Genomic DNA, 19,628 nt, shown 5'->3' on the forward strand with positions numbered 1-19,628 from the left:
CGCTTTCACCGTCTTGAACCACGGATCCCGTCTTGTTTACCATGCTTTGTGGGTGTGACTTTTTTGCCATGTCATCATCATTCATATCTATACAACCAATGTGTTTATGATAGGGCTGTCAAAGTTAATGCGATAATAACGCGTTAACGCCAATTCTTTTTAACGGCACTAATCTGTTTAACACATTAACACAACTTGTGTTTTTTAGGTTGTAGCGGGCTCAGTTTTGAAGCCAGAGTGAAAATACTGGTATCATATAAATCTACAAAACCTAAGGAATCCATGTCATACTAGCTTGTTGGGAATGAGATTAAATAACGCTCCAAACTTGCGCCAATATTTGGCGAGGAAAAACTGTCATGGCCATTTTCAAAGGAAGTGTCCCTTGACCTCTGACCTTAAGATATGTGAATGAAAATGGGTTCTATGGGTACCCACGAGTCTCCCCTTTACAGACATGCCCACTTTATGATAATAACATGCAGTTTGGGGCAAGTCATAGTCAAGTCAGCACACTGACACACTGACAACTGTTGTTGCCTGTTGGGCTTGAGTTTGCCATGTTATGATTTGAGCATATTTTTTATGCTAATTGCAGTACCTGTGAGGGTTTCCGGACCATATGTGTCATCGTTTTGTGTTGTTAATTGATTTCCAATTATAAATTTATACATACATTTGCATATAGTAAGCACATTTGCCCACTCCCATGTTGATAAGAGTATTAAATACTTGACAAATCTCCCGTTAAGGTACATTTTGAACAGATAAAAAATGTGTTTTAATTTTTAATGTGATTAATTTGCGATTAATCACAATTAACTATGGACAATCATGTGATTAATAGCGATTCAATATTTTAATCGATTGACAGCCCTAGTTTTTGACTAGAGTGTTTACTGGAGCACAAAGTTCTTTATAGACCTAGCCTGCATTTAACTTCAAAATGAAGGCTACAAAATCTTCGTTCTAAATGCATGATGTTTCCAAAGTCAATGAGAAATCGTGTTAAATAATAGTGATCTCAATATTGACCAAAATAATCATGATTATGATTTTCACCATAATTGAGCAGCCCTAACACTAGTATTAGTATACAGACATTTTAAAGTTTAGATCATAATGATGGTTTGAACAGATCTTATACACTGCAAAATACAGGTCTTACACGAATACTCAAAGATCTTATTAGGATCATATTATGCACATAAACTGTGGGATTCTTCATAGTACCTCATAGACCATTTGGGTATGTGTGTGTTGTTTGTGAGCTTGTTTGTGAATCAATCTGGCGTGGCCACAGAGACATTTGATTCCTCAGCAGAAGTGAAGAGATCTTGCTGCATTTTCTCAGTCCTCGCTTGGGCAGCTCCCAGAGTACTAAAACCTCTCAGTTGAAGCCTAACCAATATCTTCATGAATCCACCTTTACAGACTAGAAGGGAATATTTACCCAAAAGTATAAAGGAAAAAAGGCTGGCGGCCAGGCCTCCCACCTCACCCCTTTGTGCCCCAGACCTCCAACCCAGGCCCAACCCTCACACAACCTTTCTCCGACAGCATTTATAATGCATTAAGGCATTATGTAATGACCACGAATCCAAGACAGCTACAATAGTGTGGCAGCTGTCAAAGCACCAGGATGCCAATTACCACGTATGGCCATGGGCCATCGCTAGAGCCTCTTTTTAACTTTCACCTTCTTACGTGGAGCGGAAGATGGGAGAAGCAAAGACATAAAAGAAATAACAACAGCAGGAGGAACAAGTGGAGAATGGTGGGAGGATTTTAATGAGAAAGGGAACATGTTGTGCAATGAGTGGGAATGTAAGTGAAAGCAGAAAGGGACCCAGAAAAGATGCGAGGGAGGATACTAAATCAGGGGCAGCCATGATTTATTGAAGAAGCCCAGAGTTCACCCCGTCTGTCATTTATTTCCTATGCATTTGTTTGAGGGTAAATTATGTTTTCCAATAAATGTCCATTCGGAGGCACGGTGACGCTTAAATCCTTCCTCAATGAGATATTTTACATCATTCACATTTATTCTTTCATTCAATCATTTTCCATACACAGTGTTTCCTATTCAGAGCAGGCTGGAGGCTATCCCAGCATGCATTGGATGAGGGGAAGGGAAGGCAGCCAGTCCGTCACATAAACAGACCAACACACTCATGTTCACATTCACACCCATCGGCATTTTAGCGTTTTTAGTTCATGTTACTTGAATCTCTTTGGACAGTGGACACAAAGTGGAGCATCCACTATAAACCCAGGGGAATGCAGGGAGAAGAGGCAAACAACCGAACTATGCTATTTTCTTTTTTTTAAAAGATATCTTGACTTTTTGCAATAATACACCCATTTTTTATTATCTACAGACCCTGTCTGTCAAATAAACTTTTTTATTAAAGGAGTAATTTGACATTTTGGAAATATTTGCTTTCTCGTTGAGAGTTAGATTAGCAGATTGATACCATTCTTGCGTCTGCAAAGTAAATTTGAAGCTACAATCAATAGGTGGTTAGCTTAGTTTACAGGCTGAAAACAGGAGAAAACAGCGAGCCTGGCTCTGTCCAAAGGTAGAAAAATATACCTACCAGTGCCTCTAAAGCTCACTGATTAATACATTACATATTGTTTGTTTAACTACTAGTGTTGTCACAATACTGGAATTTATCACTTCGATACAATACCTTTAAAAATATCGATATTTGATACCATTTTCTGTGTAACGATACTAGTGTTGTCTAAAACATTGAAGTATCGATACATATTGATACTGAACGGGTACCAGCTGCGCTTTCTTCTCTCTCTTCTTTCCAACAGCAAGTTGACACACATATTGTGTACTAAATGCTGACGTGTGTGTGTGTACAATATGCTCTCAATATTGTGTACATTTTTTCCCTTGATATCGAAAATGGTATTGAATATCGATATTTTTCAAGGTATTGTATCAAAGTTAGAAATTTCTGTAATGTGATACTGCAGAAAATGAGTATTGAACATGTTTTCAAATATTCAGTATTGATATGTATTGATACTTTGTACTCTGTACAAAGGGTACAGACATTAGAGTGCCATTAATCTTCTTATCTACACTTAGCATGAAAGCAAATAAACTTATTTCCCAATATGTCAAACTATTTCTTTCATTCCCACGGTCATTTCTATACTGAAAGATGAAGACTAGATGCTGTAGCTTATGGTCATTGTTTTGTTTTTTTGTCTTTCTCACAGGTTCAGGAGTGGCTATGTCTGAACTGTCAGATGCAGAGAGCGCTGGGGATGGACATGGACACACCGCGCTCCAAGAGTCAACAACAGATACACTCTCCTTCTCATGCAGCCAAACCAGAACTTAAACCTGATGCTTCGCCTCAGCATACACCCCAGACACAGCCCCCTCCTCAGACGCAGCCTCCAGCACAGGCCCATCCTCCGACACAGGCCCATCCTCCGACACAGGCCCATCCTCCGACACAGGCCCACCTTCCAACACAGGCCCACCCTCCAACACAGGCCCACCCTCCAACACAGGCCCACCCTCCAACACAGGCCCACCCTCCAACACAGGCCCATCCTCAAACACAGGCCCATCCTCCAACACAGGCCCATCCTCCAACACAGGCCCACCCTCCAACACAGGCCCATCCTCCAACACAGGCCCACCCTCCAACGCAGGCCCGTGCAGCACCTGGTCCTATCAAACAGACTGGTCCAGCTGGCCCAGGTCAGCATCAAATAAAGCTCCCTCCAGGGGCTGTCCCTCTCCCCGGCATGGCCAAGGCCCCGTCTCAGCCTGATCTGTCCCGCAACTCCCCAGCCCACCAACCCCACCACCCCCGCCAGGACCAGACTCGCAGTGCGGGGAGCTCCCCTTCACGGCAGCCCCCACCTCCAGAGCAGACTTTTGGGAAGCTGTTTGGCTTCGGTGCTTCTCTTCTTAACCAAGCCAGCACTCTCATATCTGAGACTACTCAACCCCAACAACAGCCCCCAAAAACGGCCCCCAAACCAGGAGGACCTCCGGGTCCAGGGCCTGGGGCGGGTAAACCCTCAGGACCTCAGCCTGCACAACAAGGGCCTCGAGCACCCGCTCAGCAGCAACAACAACAGCACGCTCCGCCGGACCACTCTAAACCCAAAGCTTGTTGTCCTCTCTGCAAGACAAACCTCAACATCGGCAACACAGCAGAACAACCCAACTACAACACCTGCACACAGTGCCACCACCAGGTGTGCAACATGTGTGGATTCAATCCCACGCCCCACCTCGTCGAGGTAAGACCCTCATTTGATCTGTTTGGCTTTCAGGCTGCGTGTAACAAAGTGTCAACTGGTCTGCAACGGCTTCCAGACCACGGATTTGCTAAATGAAATGATTTATTGACGTGTTTCTGTGGAAAATGCTGTGTCATAGTGCAGTTAAATGGGTTGTGTTGTTATCCATTTGTGGCCGCCTGGTCTTGGAGTGAATAGCTGCAATTTACGGAGGATTCTTGTGCTTCAGGTGCTGTCAAAAGGCCAACGATTGTCTCCGTCTGAGGTTCTTCATGATCCTCTTTTTGCTGTTTTTTCTTTTTTCTTGTTTGTTTCTTAGTATTTTTTTAAGAACGGTCCATTATTGTTCGCTCTCGTTCTTTTAACACAAATGGATCAACAAATTATATCAAAACATTTCATGCAAAGGACTCTTACAAAAGAGCATTTTTGCACAAGAACGGTTGATAGTTGGATTTTCAAGCTGCAGGTTCTGTATGCAGCTTGTACACACGATGCTTTATGTAAGCCTGTGAGCTTCTTCTCTTCCTATCTCTCTCTGTGTTTCTCAGTCCGGACCCGCTCTGTGCTGCTCTGTCAGGGCCTTTCATGTAGTTAGCTGAGTGATGTCCAGGCTGTGACTCACCTCATCAGTGTGCACTCTACCCTGAAGCTGCACAGGAATATATGACCCATCTACAGAAAACGGGGCCTTATCAAGTTCAATTTAATGGATAATCTTAGTATTGATTAGTCACATCTCGGGGTTAGCTGAGGGTATATTCCTCCCTGAAGTGCCTCTGTCATGGTGGGAACCCAGTTGGTAAGAGCGGAGACTTGCAGTGGCTTCCAGAGCCAGGCAATAACAGAGTTTAATTATGCAAATCAAGTCCAATTGAATGATAGCAGTAATAACAGGCTTTCTGCAGAGCGCTGGCTTTTTTATGGGCGAGCCTTGTCTTCCCAGGCATCTGGTTGTCACAGGCACTAGCACAGGCCATTCATAGATCGCTATGGAAACAGAGAGATAATTTGTTTGTCAGGCGTCCCTTTCATGCTCAGCTACTAAGATGCTGAGAGTCTACAAAAACTTTCAGACTGCCGTTGCTCTGTTTTCACGAGAGACTCCGTTATTAGGCGTGTTGTGTTTCTGCTCGGCTAGCTGCGGCCTCAATCCAGCATAAGGTGTCATTCTTTCCAAACCTGTGAACAGTTTTTGTTGTCATTCCATGTGAGCTGGCAGGTTGGTCGCTCCAGAGTGGGTGAGAAGCATTTGGACATGGTGTGAGGCTTTGTACTTTGAATCTAGGTTTCTCAGCTTGATTTCCACAGCCTGTTTTGGCACATTCTTCCTCCTCATCCTCTCCTAATCTTTCCAAACTTTGCTGTTTCTCAGTTTCTGTCTTTTCTCGCCTGTTGCAGGCAGAATTTGAATCACCGTTCCCTGTTTTCAAGGTGGTGTGGTGACGAAGCCTGTAGGTGCATCATTTATTCACATATCACTGATCTGATCAGATTTTTCTTTTTTATATCAGTATCAATCTGGATGATAGACTAAAACCCTGAGTTCAATCTGTGCTCAGTGGCTGATCAGCTGGGTAGTGACAACTGTTTAGCAATTACCAGAAATGTATTTAAGGACAAGGCTAGTGACACTCTATTAGGGATTAATCTTTAGTTTTTTTATAGATTAATCAATTAGTTGTTTGGTCTATAAAGTGTCAGAAACTGGTGAAAAATGTCAATCAGTGTTTCTTAAAGCCCAAGATGACGTCCTCAAATGTCTTATTTTGTCCACAACTCAAAGATATTCAGTTTACCCTCATAGAGGAGTAAAGAAACCAGAAAATAATCACATTTAAGAAGCTGGAATCAGAGAATTTTGACTTTTTCTTACTCAAACCGATTAAAAAAATAGCTGCTGATTAATTTAATAGCTGACAACTAATCGATTAATGGATTAATATTTTTGTTATTATCAACAAATCCCATTAAAAAAGACCAAAACCAACAATGCATTGGTCTGTCTCGTAATACTTACTGTGACTCTCAGCCCATTGGTTCTTACTGAAGATGTAGATTTAATAGACGGTCATGAATATATAGCCTACTTTTATTTTTTTATTTACCGTTTATTTACGGCAGCAGGATGGTGTATGCGGGATCAACTAAAAATAAACCACAGTGCCCATGTTCATGGTAATGAAGGAACGAGTCACCCAGTGCAACAGTGTGGCTCATTTATGTGTTTTTAATAGATTCTGGACAACGAGGGATGAATAACAGGAATAGCTTGATCAGGCTTAGGCCACACGGACAATACTTGTTAGTAGGATAGTGCAATTTCTGTGTTTTCAATAACAGCAGCAGACTTCTCCTTTAAGACTCAATTGTTTGGGATGTTTTTATAAGGAGCAAATCAGTTTGAACTGATTTTCTCTTGGATTATATGTCCCCATCTTTCCAAAGGTTGTCGTTTTTCCGGCTACATAAAATTTACAGTAAACAAAGTCCTCCTGCGCTGATGACAGCTCAGGAAATGTATCCTCTAGTGACATCACAAATGGGGAGTATGTACCAAAGTAATTAAAACTATTAAAAAAACTACATTAAATGATTAAACTACATTAGCTGTAAAAAGTATTCGGCCTACCATGCACTTTTTTTTTTTTACTACATATAATCATAGTAGACATAATCAGGGTTGTTTACACTGACAACAGAAAACACAGCACCGTGGAAAATGTGAAAACAAAATCTCTACAAATTTACCAAAATTAATAACAAATGTGAAATTATGAAATACTGCTTTTTTAAATTTTCACCGCCTTTACTATGTCACACCTAAGGCATGACTTGTAATAGACATCCTGTAATGACATTTTCTGTAACAGTACTTAGGGAGGATTTTTGAAAAACGATCTGTAGCTTGTGGAAATCAGAAGAATGCTGGAAAATATTCATGAAAATACATTTTCTGTCACCCCATGAGTGACACACTGCGTAATTCATTCAGAGCAAATTAGGCTGAGCTGTATCATGTAAAAAAAAAATAGTCGGCCCCTTTTTAATCTGCGATGAGACGCTGAATGCCAGCGTCTGTGCGAGAACGAGTGGAAGAAACGGAGGAGGAGGAGAGAAAGGAAAGAGGTGATAGATGGAGAAGCAGGAGGAGGAGGACGAGAGTGAGAATGAGAGATAATGAGAGAGAGGAAGCCAACTGTCTGTTACGTTGCACAATATTTCACATCAATTAGTGCTGAAAGTCATGTGTGGCTCTGAGTAAATAAGATGTCCTTGTTTTGGGACTGTTTCCTCCCCCATTATGCTTCTCAAGGAGATTAAAACCAACCTTGTGTCATTGTCGTCTCCCCAGAGTCTGGTTGCAAATAGAACATAAAATGTTTTCACTGGAGTGTCTGATTTACAGCATGCTGCATGTCAATCTTCATCCCTGAATCGCTCTGTCTCTCCTTCCACTAGCACCGGCTACTACAGCCTATAGAGGCAGATCCAGCCATGCCTTAGCCTGACAGTAAATACAGGTGGTGGTGTGTTTGACACAATGCATTATGTTTCAGTTCCCAGCAGTCTCAGCATAACATTATTTTTCCCCATATGCCCTAACATTTCGTTTCCCACGGTTGGGCAGGCACACTGATCTGACTCAGTGTGTCTATTATTATGATACAGAAGCGTCCCCTCTGTTTATAATGAGACAGAGGCCCTGAGTGGATCATTAGCAAAAAGGACTGAATTTCTCACAGAACTGTAGAAAAAGTGTAGAGAAACAGAAAACATAGTTCATCAATAATTCAACGAGGGAGAACATTATAAATAGTTCATGCAGTGTGGAGCGAGGGAGAGTGCTGTGTTTGATTCCATCATGTCACATAAGGTCAGTGTGTGTGTTGATGCCTGTGTGCACGTTGCGTGCATGTGTGTGAGAGGAGAAATGCACAGGTGCAGGTGCATGTTAGTTTTACTGCAGGTGTCTGTTCGTATGCGGAGTACTTTATGGTTGGTGTTAGAATCTGATATGAGTTATTAGGGAATCAAATTCTGTACTTAAACTCACAACATTTCTCCTTATTCTTTCTGAACATATATTTGGTCTCTCATGTCAAACATATTAACTCTTCCGGGCAACTCAGAGCAGTTTTATTCCAACATTTACACTCGCCTCTTCAGCCTAAAAGTTCTTTTTTAACTTCCAAATAAGACTCTCTCATCCTCTAGAATATTAAAGGGACAGTGTGTAGGATTTAGCAGGATCTAGTGGTGTGGTTGCAGAAAGCAACCATCTGAATACCTCACTCAGACGCCATCCTTACCATAATAGCACTACTTTAGGAGCAAAGGAAGTCAGACGGTGGCTGGCGGTACCACGGTTTTGCACTCTGCGGCTCACGTTACCGCAGTTTCACAAGCATGTCGGAGAATTACAGTGGCCTTCAGGTAGGGCTGGTCAATATATTGATATTATATCGATATCATGATATGAGACTAGATATCGTCTTAGATTTTGGATATCGTAATAAGGCATAAGTGTTGTCTTTTCCTGGTTTTAAAGGCTACATTACAGTAAAGTGATGTAATTTTCTGAACTTACCAGACTGTTCTAGCTGTTCTATTATTTGCCTGCATTACTGATGATTATTTATCAAAAATCTCATTGTGTTAATATTTTGTGAAAGCACCAATAGTCAAACCTACAATATCATTGCAATATTGATATCAAGGTATTTGGTAAAAAAACATTGTGATATTTGATTTTCTCCATATCGCCCAGGACTCAGTGAAGAGGTCCCGCTCCCTATGTAGATATAAAGGGCTCATTCTAAGCTAACGAAAACACAAAGATTCTTAGTTTCAGGTGATTATACACTAATGAAAACATAGTTATGAATATTATATTCCATGTTTGCTAATACATCCCCTGAAATGTTACACACTGGTCCTTTAATTTGGATCAGACATACCTCAGTTTATTATTAAGATACCCTGGTGATGTGTGAGCAAAGTAAAGTTCAGCTGTGGCCTGTCCTGGCTCTGGTCCTTGGTCACAAACATTTGGTCAGCATGCCAGAAACAACACAGAGCCGAAATAAGGCCAGCGTTTAAATAACTTGTTTATTTCATTAATTCATAAGCTGTATGTCTCACTGTGTGAAAGCGACTGGGATCATTCATTTATGTGTAAGGCAACATCAGGCTTGACTTAAACGTTGCTTTAATAACTTTGTTAAACTAAACGTAACAAATAAATACATAGATATAAATGTACTCAATCGTTCCGATACCAAATCGGCCCATTGTCACTGATACCCGCTCCACCTATTTGAGTTAGTATCGACCCTGCTCATTATGTCACCTTTAGCAGCATGCATTCATTGTATATGATGAAGCCACAGTCACCCACATACAGTATATGCACGCACACACAAGGGCGCTCTCACATTCTCATTCGGTAATATGCTCAGCTGTGACAAAGCAATTACAGTCAGAGACTGTGCAAAGAGAGACCTTTTAACAGTCTGTAACATCGTCTGCAGTAACTATATATTGGCTCGGTTTTATGTGCCTGGAACACAGGATGCAGTAAACTGTGCGGATAGCAGCACACGGTGAAATGCTGATAATGAGAAACCGCAGATAGATTGTGTAGCATGAAATTTACCCTTTTAACTGTTTCATTTCAAACATTTCTTTGTGCAAATGGAGCACAGTGTTGACTCGGTTGAAGAATCGCTTAGACCCAACAGCCACTGACACAGATTAAATTCATATCTTGAGTTAATGAAATTCTATTTCTATTTCTCCATTCAGGACTATAATTTGTTTTGAGACTGCAGTGCCCTTGAAGAAACAACAAGTGCACAGTGAACATATATAGAACATGTCGTATTTGCGAACTTGTCACAGCTCTGCGGGAACACACAGTTGCCGCTCTCACACAGAGTCACAGTATAGATGAACATGTCATTCTCATTCTCAAACCTCCTGGAAGTGTTTTCTGAAGGTTGGCACCAGCCTGTGTCTCCCTCAGGAGTCCCATCCAAAGCCAGATGGCTGCCGGCATCACGCATCCAAGCCTGCCATGCTCAGCCGGGCTGCTCCCAATAGTGATGATGGTACGCCATCACAGATTCAAACACCCACCCGGCCTCAATCAGCTGCTCGCTGCCTTTTAATACTTCTTCCTTATTCCTTTGAGCTGCATGCGCCGTGTGCTTGAAGAAAGCCAGCGAACATATAGTGCTTGTACACAAGAAGTCACATTCACACGCCCACATGCAACTTACACATGTTGCATGCTGTATTCACGCCCACAGTTTGGATCTGATGTAATTCGATGTTTGATATATTTACACAAAATAACATTGTATGCATGGTGAATTCTAGTGAAGCTGTACCGTAGCTTCCGGAGGAACCCTATTTTTCGGGGGTTGGAACATACTGTACACAGTGTACTGTACATTGTTATTGTCATCAAACACATTTCAAATGATTAGGAAATAAATGATTGTATTTTTATTTAAATCTTTGCTTTGATTAAAAAAATCTCGGCATTAGTGTTTTATAATGTATTATTATAAGCTGCTTAAAGCTAGTCTAAAGGAAGTTTAACAGGTCATAATTCCCTCTCCAATATCTATTTCATATTGCTGTGAAAACTTCTCCTTCAAACAACTGGATTTATTCAAGTTTCTCCCCAAAAAACTTAATTTTACGAGATTACATTTGAACACATCATGACAAAGTTAGAGTTTACCTTCTCCGAATGGTCATTTTTACTGAACAGAGCTTGAATGCACCACACTTTAACTCAATGACACCTCCGTTAACGTCAGTAGCTCGGTTATTTAACCAAGCAGGACTGGTAACGTTACTAACTCTCCTGTTGATTTCAACACAGATTTGTTTTTCACAGTGTTGCATTATCAGTGAAAAAATAGGGTGCACCCCCTCAGGTTTAGTAGCGCTATGCTTTTGAACGCTTTTTTTCTCTCTCTGCCATGGCTCCGGTCCCAAACAAACTGAAACATGATATAGTGTGCGAATGCCGTTACGTCATTGTGCATGCGTAACTATTGGATAGCATCAATATAGTCACGGAGGCATGTGATGTCAAAGTATCGGACAAGTAGGAATCGGTTCTCAACGGGAACCTATTCTCTATTCCCATCCCCAGCGTTTTCCCTGTCTGCCAAAGTGACGGATGGCCTGACGATTTTACCTGCTAATTCATATTCAGAGTCATATTAGAACAAATTATGCAATATTTGTCAGTTTACTGTTAAACAATGATGTGAATACAGACACTAAAATGGTTTTATTTGTAGTTAAAAAAGACTAGGGCTTCAACCAACGATTATTTTCAATTAATCTGTCGATTATTTTCTCGATTAATTTATTAGTTGATATGTCCATAAAATGCCAGAAAATGGTGAATCAGTGTTTCCCAAAGCCCAAGATGACGCCCTCAAATGTTTTGTTTTGTCGACAACTCGAAGATATTCAGTTTACTGTTATAGATGAGTAAAGAAAACAGAAAATATTCACATTTAAGAAGCTGGAATCAGAGAATTTAGACTAGAAATTGCTCAAACCAATTGATCGATTATCGAAATAGTTGGTGATTAATTTAATAATGTGACAACTAATCAATTAATCTTTGCAACTTAAAGAAAACTACCAAGAATATACATGTATAACAGCGTTATATTACTATACTTAGATACAAATAACTGATAACAACTGAGTTAGTAAATGAAATAATATGCTTACCCATAATAACTACAGTACATCTTCTTGTGATTTCAACCGTCCGTATATTGAATTATGCTACTGACTCCTATTTTAATAAGCTAATGGTAGCATCTGGTACTTTTTATCCATTTCCCAGCTCTGCAGACACCCACACACACACTCACATACAATATGGACACCCACACACATCATTGTACATCACCCTCCTGTTCTTTTAATTCAAATGTACTGTATTAAATGGGTGAACTGTTGGATCCTGACTCACCTCGCTGTAAAAACTGCCAGCATGCCAAATGCAGAAATATTTCATTGTCGGCTTGTACCTTATTTCATTCCAGTTCTTTCTCAAATGTTTTGTCGTACTCTTTCATTATCCAGATGTAGGTGGCGTTCCAGGTACATTATAATGTTCCCCTTGACATTCTTTAATGTGACACGGTTGTCTGGTTCTCTTGTTCCACTTGTAGTCGGGATGGATCTACACATGCACCCTCCTTCTCTGTCCACGTTCCAGTGCTCCTCTTCCTCCTGTCTACACGCCTTAGTTTGGAGACTGCTTGCTGTTGACACATTGATTGAATTGGCAATTACTCCTGGTTGAATCGCTCGCAGTTGACATTGCAACACGGGTACTCAGCCCCTCTTGATTCAGTCTACGCTCTGTTGATTTAGCAGCAACAGCAGGGCGAGCATCTTAAAACCCTTGCACATAATAAGAGAGTATTTATAAGAGGTGATACAGACAAAAACAAAAAGAGACAGGGAGATGGGTGTGTTTCTGTGTGTGTGTGTTGGGTCGTGGAAGGAGCTAATAGTTGAGAGTGTTTGTAATCCGTGTTGAGGGAGTGTAGTGATCCCCTTGAGTATGATGCTTAACCCTGACACACACCATTGTAAAGATCCACCCACACAAATAAGTGCCATCTGAGAATAGTAAGCCTTGTTGGATGATTAAACTGAGACAAAGCCCATTTTGACTTTGTCTGATAAATATATTAGCGTTGTAATGGTTGAAGCAAAGGATTTCCTGTATTTCTAAAGAGGCGGTACATGTTCACCCCAAATCCCCGTGCCAACAGTAAACTCGCTGACAAAAATTCAGTGACTGTGACTGTGCCGCGGTAGACGAGAAGACAGGAAGATGATGTGATGTACAGCAACGACTGCTTCCTGTTGAGATTATGTGGCACCCAGCACAGATGGCTCGCTGGTTGGGAGGCTTAAATGCCACTCACTCTCATCTCTGGGACCTTTTGTGTTTGGCAGCAGGCTCTGGGCTCAGTCGGAGCTGGAGTCGCATACACTTTGTTAAAACTCCTGTGTATCTCAGACCTGCTGAGCGATCAAAGCTCCCACAACAGTCTTTATTTTTTGCGCTTTTTAATCTTTTGGACTGCAATTTGTGATTATAAACCAGAGACTGATGGGAAGTAGAAAAGGGTGAGAGGAGAATCTACAGCACCTTTTGACACTGGGATTGCATTGTATGTGCGTCATTCTGCTAAACGTCTGTGCACCACAAGTGTTCATTTTTCACGAGATGTCTTAGATGTCAACCTCGACCTGTTCCAAGCCCTGCCTGCACCGGCAGCAGTATCAGCTCTTTTGATGAATGACTATCTAGGAGCACAGTGACCATATTGAACTCGAATTACCCCTCCGGTCCCTTTTTCTGTGGTTCTATCTTCAAATGCCCTTCCTCTCATACCTTGTGAGTGAATGTGCTTTGAAGGGACCTAAGCATTGGCTTAATCACCTCTTCAGAACTCATCATCTTCAAGGCCTGGTGGCTATGCTAACGAGCTTTAGCGATGCCCCAGAGGCCCCTGGCAGCGCCGTGTCTATCCTCGGTGTCGGAGCCACGGAGGTGGGCCGGAGCAGTTCCTCCCCACCCCTGCTACTGGGCCCCTCCTGTCTCAACACATCACTTCACATCGCCTCATCGGTGCTCCCGCTCTCTCTTTCCCCGCAGCACCTCAGGCATGCGACTATGCTCCTTAATGCTGGCATTAGGAGAGAAGGAGGGGGTTAGCTGAGTGTGCGCTGTGCTTAGAGGCTGCAAATACTAAAAGGCCGGCGACACAAATGTGAGATTATGGAACAGAGACGTGTAGTTGTATGTCAGGGGGGGGGAACGAAAGAACGCAGCCAGACACAGAGAGAGAGAGCTTTAATGAAAGTGAGCGGGAGATTGAGGGACCAAATGAAAGAGATAAAGCTCACTGATCGCTCAGATATTACATTTAACCCCTTGCTAATCTTCTCCGTGCTGCAGCTGTCGGGCAGCGGCGGAGATGACCAGATCAGCTGCGAGGGTCCGGGCTGCTGCTCCGAGCAGCGGCCTGACAACAATATTAACAATAGCAAAAGCAGCATGAGGATCATTACACTCAGCCAGAGAGATGGTCCTCCCACTGCCTCCATTAGTGGAGACACTGGGGCTCCACTGCCAGTGCAGTTTACTGCTGGGGGCGTGACACAACAACCAAAGGAAGGGTAATAGTGCTTAATGGGTTCACTTGGTCACTGTCGTTTTCTTATAAACAGCTCACTTCACAAACCAACACACACAGGGATGTTTTAGTCTGAAATATATAGTTGGAAAGCTGGATTAGTGATCCTTGTGCTTTTTATACCAGTTATTGCACACAGAGATGCAGCAGTGTTGTCTGATCAATCAACTGTACATATTGCACTTTGAACTTTGTCATCTCTCCTGAGAACCTCTCGCAACTCACCACACGATTCATCCTTCCATTAACAACTCTAATGGGTAAAATGACCACAGTACAAACAAGTGAAATGACATTAATTGCCATGGACACGTCAGCCTCTTCAATGGCTTGAAATGCCCCAATACACTACATTTATGAGCCATTTTGTCTGCATGGACAAGTTGCTAGCTTGAGACATCAATGGATGATTTCCAGACACAGTGTGAGACAAGCCCAAAGTGACAGCCGGCTTATCCTTAAATTAATTCTCTCTTCAGGAAATGTTGTTTTTGCAGTTTCTGGTCTGATGACCTGTTTTTCTCAATCAGCATCTTACTACAAGCTATGAGGTTCTACATGATCACAGTTTTTTTTTTTATGCCGAAGTTACAATAATTAGATTATTTCACATTGTACATTTCTATATTTTTGGTTTGTCTGTGCTCCTCTCAGTGATTTGAACGTAGGCGGGACTGAGTTGGATGTCACACATTTCTGTACACCAATCAGGATTTAGCTTTGGCTTTGATTGTTGTGCATTTAGTAATTCATATTTAACATGATAGATACACATTTTGACATTTGCAGGGGCTTTAAAGGTGTTCTACAATATTCAGCATTAAAGCTGAAGTAGACGAGATTGGAGCAAATATGATTAAAAAAAGTTATTTTTATAAAACGTGTCCATAAAGAGTTGCCTTTGCCATTCCTTTGCTTAAGATAAATTGTTATAAAGATTTTACATGACACTGGCTCCTTGTGTGTGACTGTGATCACAGTCCTGTGAATGCTGTTGTCTTTAATTGACGCTTTGTACAGTGGATTATGTCACTCCATATTTAGGAATTCACTACTTATTTCTCCCATATGTATGTACAAGTCCCACACTCAAGCAAAGGATGCTGATGCCCACGCTGCCCTTCAGACTTGTTAATCAAGTTAAAACATGTGTACGTCCGCAAAGAACAACCTGTGTGAAAGACCAGTGTAGCATTAGTAGACATCATTTTTGCTGGGCTCATTCCAGTAAAGTAATCACCTGACTAGACGCTGGTGACACTGGTTACAGCTTGAGTAACTTGTCTAAAAGATAAATGTGAGATACATGAATTGTATTTGCTTGGCTGATGGCTGTAGATTCGCCTGGCAGCAGTATTAGAAACTCATCTAAAATGAAACAGGGCCGAGGAGACAGCCTGATTAACTTGTCCCGGGGACAGACATATGCGACGAGACACACATGACTTGTTTGGGCTCAGCTGCCAACTACAGTGTAAAACAGGTTTGTTTGGCTGCAGCTTGATTTTGGAAAACAGATGTATGTTTAGAGGTTTGACTGTTGTTATTGCCACGGACTTTATTCTGTTTTTGCGCCGGAGGAGCTTTGCAAATCTGACTGTTGAGTCTTCCTGTGTGTCCAAATCACCCATAGCATCACCCATCCTCTGTATGATGCCAAAGACAAACTGTTGTGTGTACATTTGACTTAATCTCATTCAGCCACATTCTGTGTCTTATTATCTCACGAACATTAAGCCTGTAGGCTGATTAAAGGAGAACAGTGAATGAGTCAGGAAATACGAGGTAGGTAGTTTAGGAAGATGAAAATAAGACACATCAATGACTTCTTATTATACTGACTGCATCAGACAGCTTGACCACAGAGAAAGGTGCATTCACTAAACTGAGCTGAGCTGTGTGCTGCCACTCTGGGTGCTTTTTAAGCAATATTGCCGAGGGATAAACATTGCAATTCATCTTGAATATTCTCAGGGTAAATAAGCAGAGCTGGGCTAAAAGGCTTTCCAAAAAAAATAAGAAAAGGAAAGGAAACAGTCAAATAGCACCCTTTGCTTTCAGAACAGCTTCAGTTATCCTTTGAATGCATGTCTTACAAGTCCTCTAAGAAGGGTATGAAGTGTGATATTGGATTGTTCTTGTCCTCTAGAAAGATTTCACTTCTTTGAGGGAAGAAGGAGGTGGATCCACAGAACCGCCCCTAAAGATTCAGTTATATTTAGACATGGTGGAGGCGATGGATTAGGGTTATTATATGCCATGTTTTTTAGCTCAATTCCTCATATATGTAATAGTAGTAGTTTTTATGGATTTAGACAACTCTTGGGTTGTTTTAAGGTGCAATTCAGGTTGTTTTGTAAGATAAATATTTTACATAACAGTCATTTTGTTTCATTTTTTTCTGAATTTTGTGATTGCATTTCTGTTTAATTTTGATTTTGAAATCATTTGTATTGTTGTTGGTCTGTAAACCATTATTATTGCTGCCAGAACACTCATAATACAGATATTTTCAATCTCAAAGACACTTTCAAATAAAGGTTAAAGGTGCAGTGTGTGTGGTTGCAGATTGCAACCAGCGGCGTTTTTTTCGAGCGATTATTTAGCACGTCAATATATTATATCAGACTGTTATTTTTGCCATGAATACTTTCACACAGATCGCAAATATTACTACTATTATTTTTTTTCAGAACGAGGTACATTTTATGAGCTTTTGCAACGTGATTCATCAACCTATTACATTGTGCCAAACCGGTTGAGTTGCGCTTATATTTATGAAACAACAACACAGATGTTACGTAGTCCGAACTAGGACGACAAAATGAATTATTCCTTTCAACCTTGACTAAGGTAGTGCAGACCAGATACACTCCTTCCGTGCATACCTTTTACAAAATACATCCCGAGACATATAATATTCGCTAGCGAGTATTTTGCATTTGAATAATTTTTTCGTGTGATTATACACTAAAGAAACCATATTATTGCAATCCATTTCTGCCAATAGATCCCCCTGAATGTTACACGCTGATCCTTTACATTATAAAAAATGTCAATTGTCCATTTTTCCACATAAACTATATGATTCTTGTAGATTTTTCCTACGGAGATGGCTGCTGATACCTTTACAAATCCAGAACTTTAACAAACAATGTGCTTTAAAGGCATCCTGTAGCCTCCTCTAGATGTAAACCTGCACAGGTGTAGCAGAAATGGTAGAAAGCAGAAAATATCATCCACCAGTCTGTGTCTGTGTCAGACTCACTTCAAACATGCTTTCAGACAAATTGATCTTGTGGGATCACTTGGATGTCTTGGTGCTTTTCACTGTGTCTTATTTATGTATCTGGAGCCCCCTACTGAGGCAGGACAGTCTCACTGATGTGATGGACCCCCGTGTGTCTGCCGGGCAAAGAGAGGGCACCTGTTGCCCCGGTTGAAACAAATACAAACGGACAGAATAAGTAAATAAAGAGCTGAAAACATGACCTGACCCTGTGCTACCCAGCACCCCCTGGGGGGACAGCAGAGACACACATACTTAATGGCAGATGACACACTGTTGTCCTGCAGCAACACACTATAAAAAGTTATTTCACACGTAGACTGCCACTTTTTTGGAAGAGTCATTTGTTGTTAACACTTTGGTAATATGATTGTTTGTGCACATTAGTCACGTAATAATCAAGTAAAGGATAGGGTTAGCTTGTCTGATATTTAAATATTGAATTTAAATATTATTTAGTTCACTTATGTCTCCCTTTTTAGCCATGCTAGCAGCATCGCACAATAGATGAGAATGTAATTCGTCTGTCGGTCGGTCAATCAATTTACCACTTTACCAATCCATCCATTAGTTGTTGAGGTATCAGTCAGGATCAATTTACCATCCTGACTGATACCTCAACAACTAATGAATGGATTGCCGTGACATTTTGTACAGACATTTCCCAGAGGATGGATTGTAATCACTTTGGAGATCCCTTAAAGGGATAGTTTTGGTGTTTTGAAGTGGGGTTGTATGAGGTACTCATCCATAGTAGGTGTATTATTTACAGGTAATGACGGCCGGCGTCCCCCCAGCATCGAGAAACAGACAGGAGCACCGACACCGGAGCAAAGCAATACAGTGCTGTAGACGGGTACGGCAGAAAAACTTATTTAGCCACCTAAAAGAATTTCTTACCTACCTTACCTAAATCAATATCCGTTTAAGGGTACGCTATATTTAGAATATTTTCACCGCTTTATCTTGCCGTCTTCCTTCTGCTTTCTGACAGGCTCAGATTACCAAAAACAGTATAGATACATTTCACTTTCAGTTCAGTTCACAGTCAGAAAATATTCTAAATATAACGTACACATACACAGATATACATTCTTTTAGGTGAGCCTTTTTTTTTAGGTGGCTAAAATTGGTTTTCTGCCGTCCCTGTTCACAGCACTGCTTTGCTCCGGTGTCGGTACTCCTGTCTGTTTCTCCAAGCTGGGGGCGTGCCGACCGCCATCTAGTGTAATTAATAAACCTACTATGGATAAGTATCTCATACAACCTCACTTCAAAACACCTAAACTATCACTTTAACTTTTCATCAGCGCCATCATTGGGGCAAATTTTCAATTTGTCCAGTACTTTGTTTAAGCTAACGACATTCCCATCAGCCTCAGCTGTACTATGTGTTTAGTGCTAATTAGAAAATGTTGGCATGCTAACATGCTAAATGAAGACGGAAAACATGGTAAAAATGATACTAAAAATAAGCATGTCGGCATTGTAATTGTTAACATGTTAGCATACTGATGTTAGCATTTAGCTGAAAGCACCACTTTGCCTAAGGACAGTTTCACACAGCCGCTAGTGTGGCAGTTGACTCTTAGTCTTGATAAAATGTGAAGCAACTCAGCTGTTTTTGAATGTTATTCCAATAATGTAAAGAATTTAATCTTTTTCAGATTTTTTTTTTTTTTTATTAATCTAAAATGTGCATTTAGGTAGATTAGAGCTGGACACAGTCAGAGGCAGTTGATCTGGATGTGCAGAGGCTTGTTTGCTGAGTTTTTGTGCAAAAGTAT

General features: G+C 41.1%; 1 protein-coding gene across 2 annotated transcripts in view; it reads left to right on the plus strand.

The window, feature by feature from the left end:
- The window catches only part of bsnb (bassoon (presynaptic cytomatrix protein) b), an 85,247-nt gene that overhangs the window by 27,884 nt on the left and 37,735 nt on the right, over window positions 1-19,628 (plus strand). For both annotated transcript variants that reach the window (XM_037769194.1, XM_037769203.1), the window contains exon 3: window positions 3,244-4,287. In XM_037769194.1, coding sequence (XP_037625122.1) covers window positions 3,244-4,287 — 1,044 coding nt within the window. The remainder of the gene's footprint in view (window positions 1-3,243; window positions 4,288-19,628) is intronic.

This window comes from Sebastes umbrosus, chromosome 1 (assembly GCF_015220745.1).
Source record: "Sebastes umbrosus isolate fSebUmb1 chromosome 1, fSebUmb1.pri, whole genome shotgun sequence".
NCBI classification, from domain to species: domain Eukaryota; kingdom Metazoa; phylum Chordata; class Actinopteri; order Perciformes; family Sebastidae; genus Sebastes; species Sebastes umbrosus.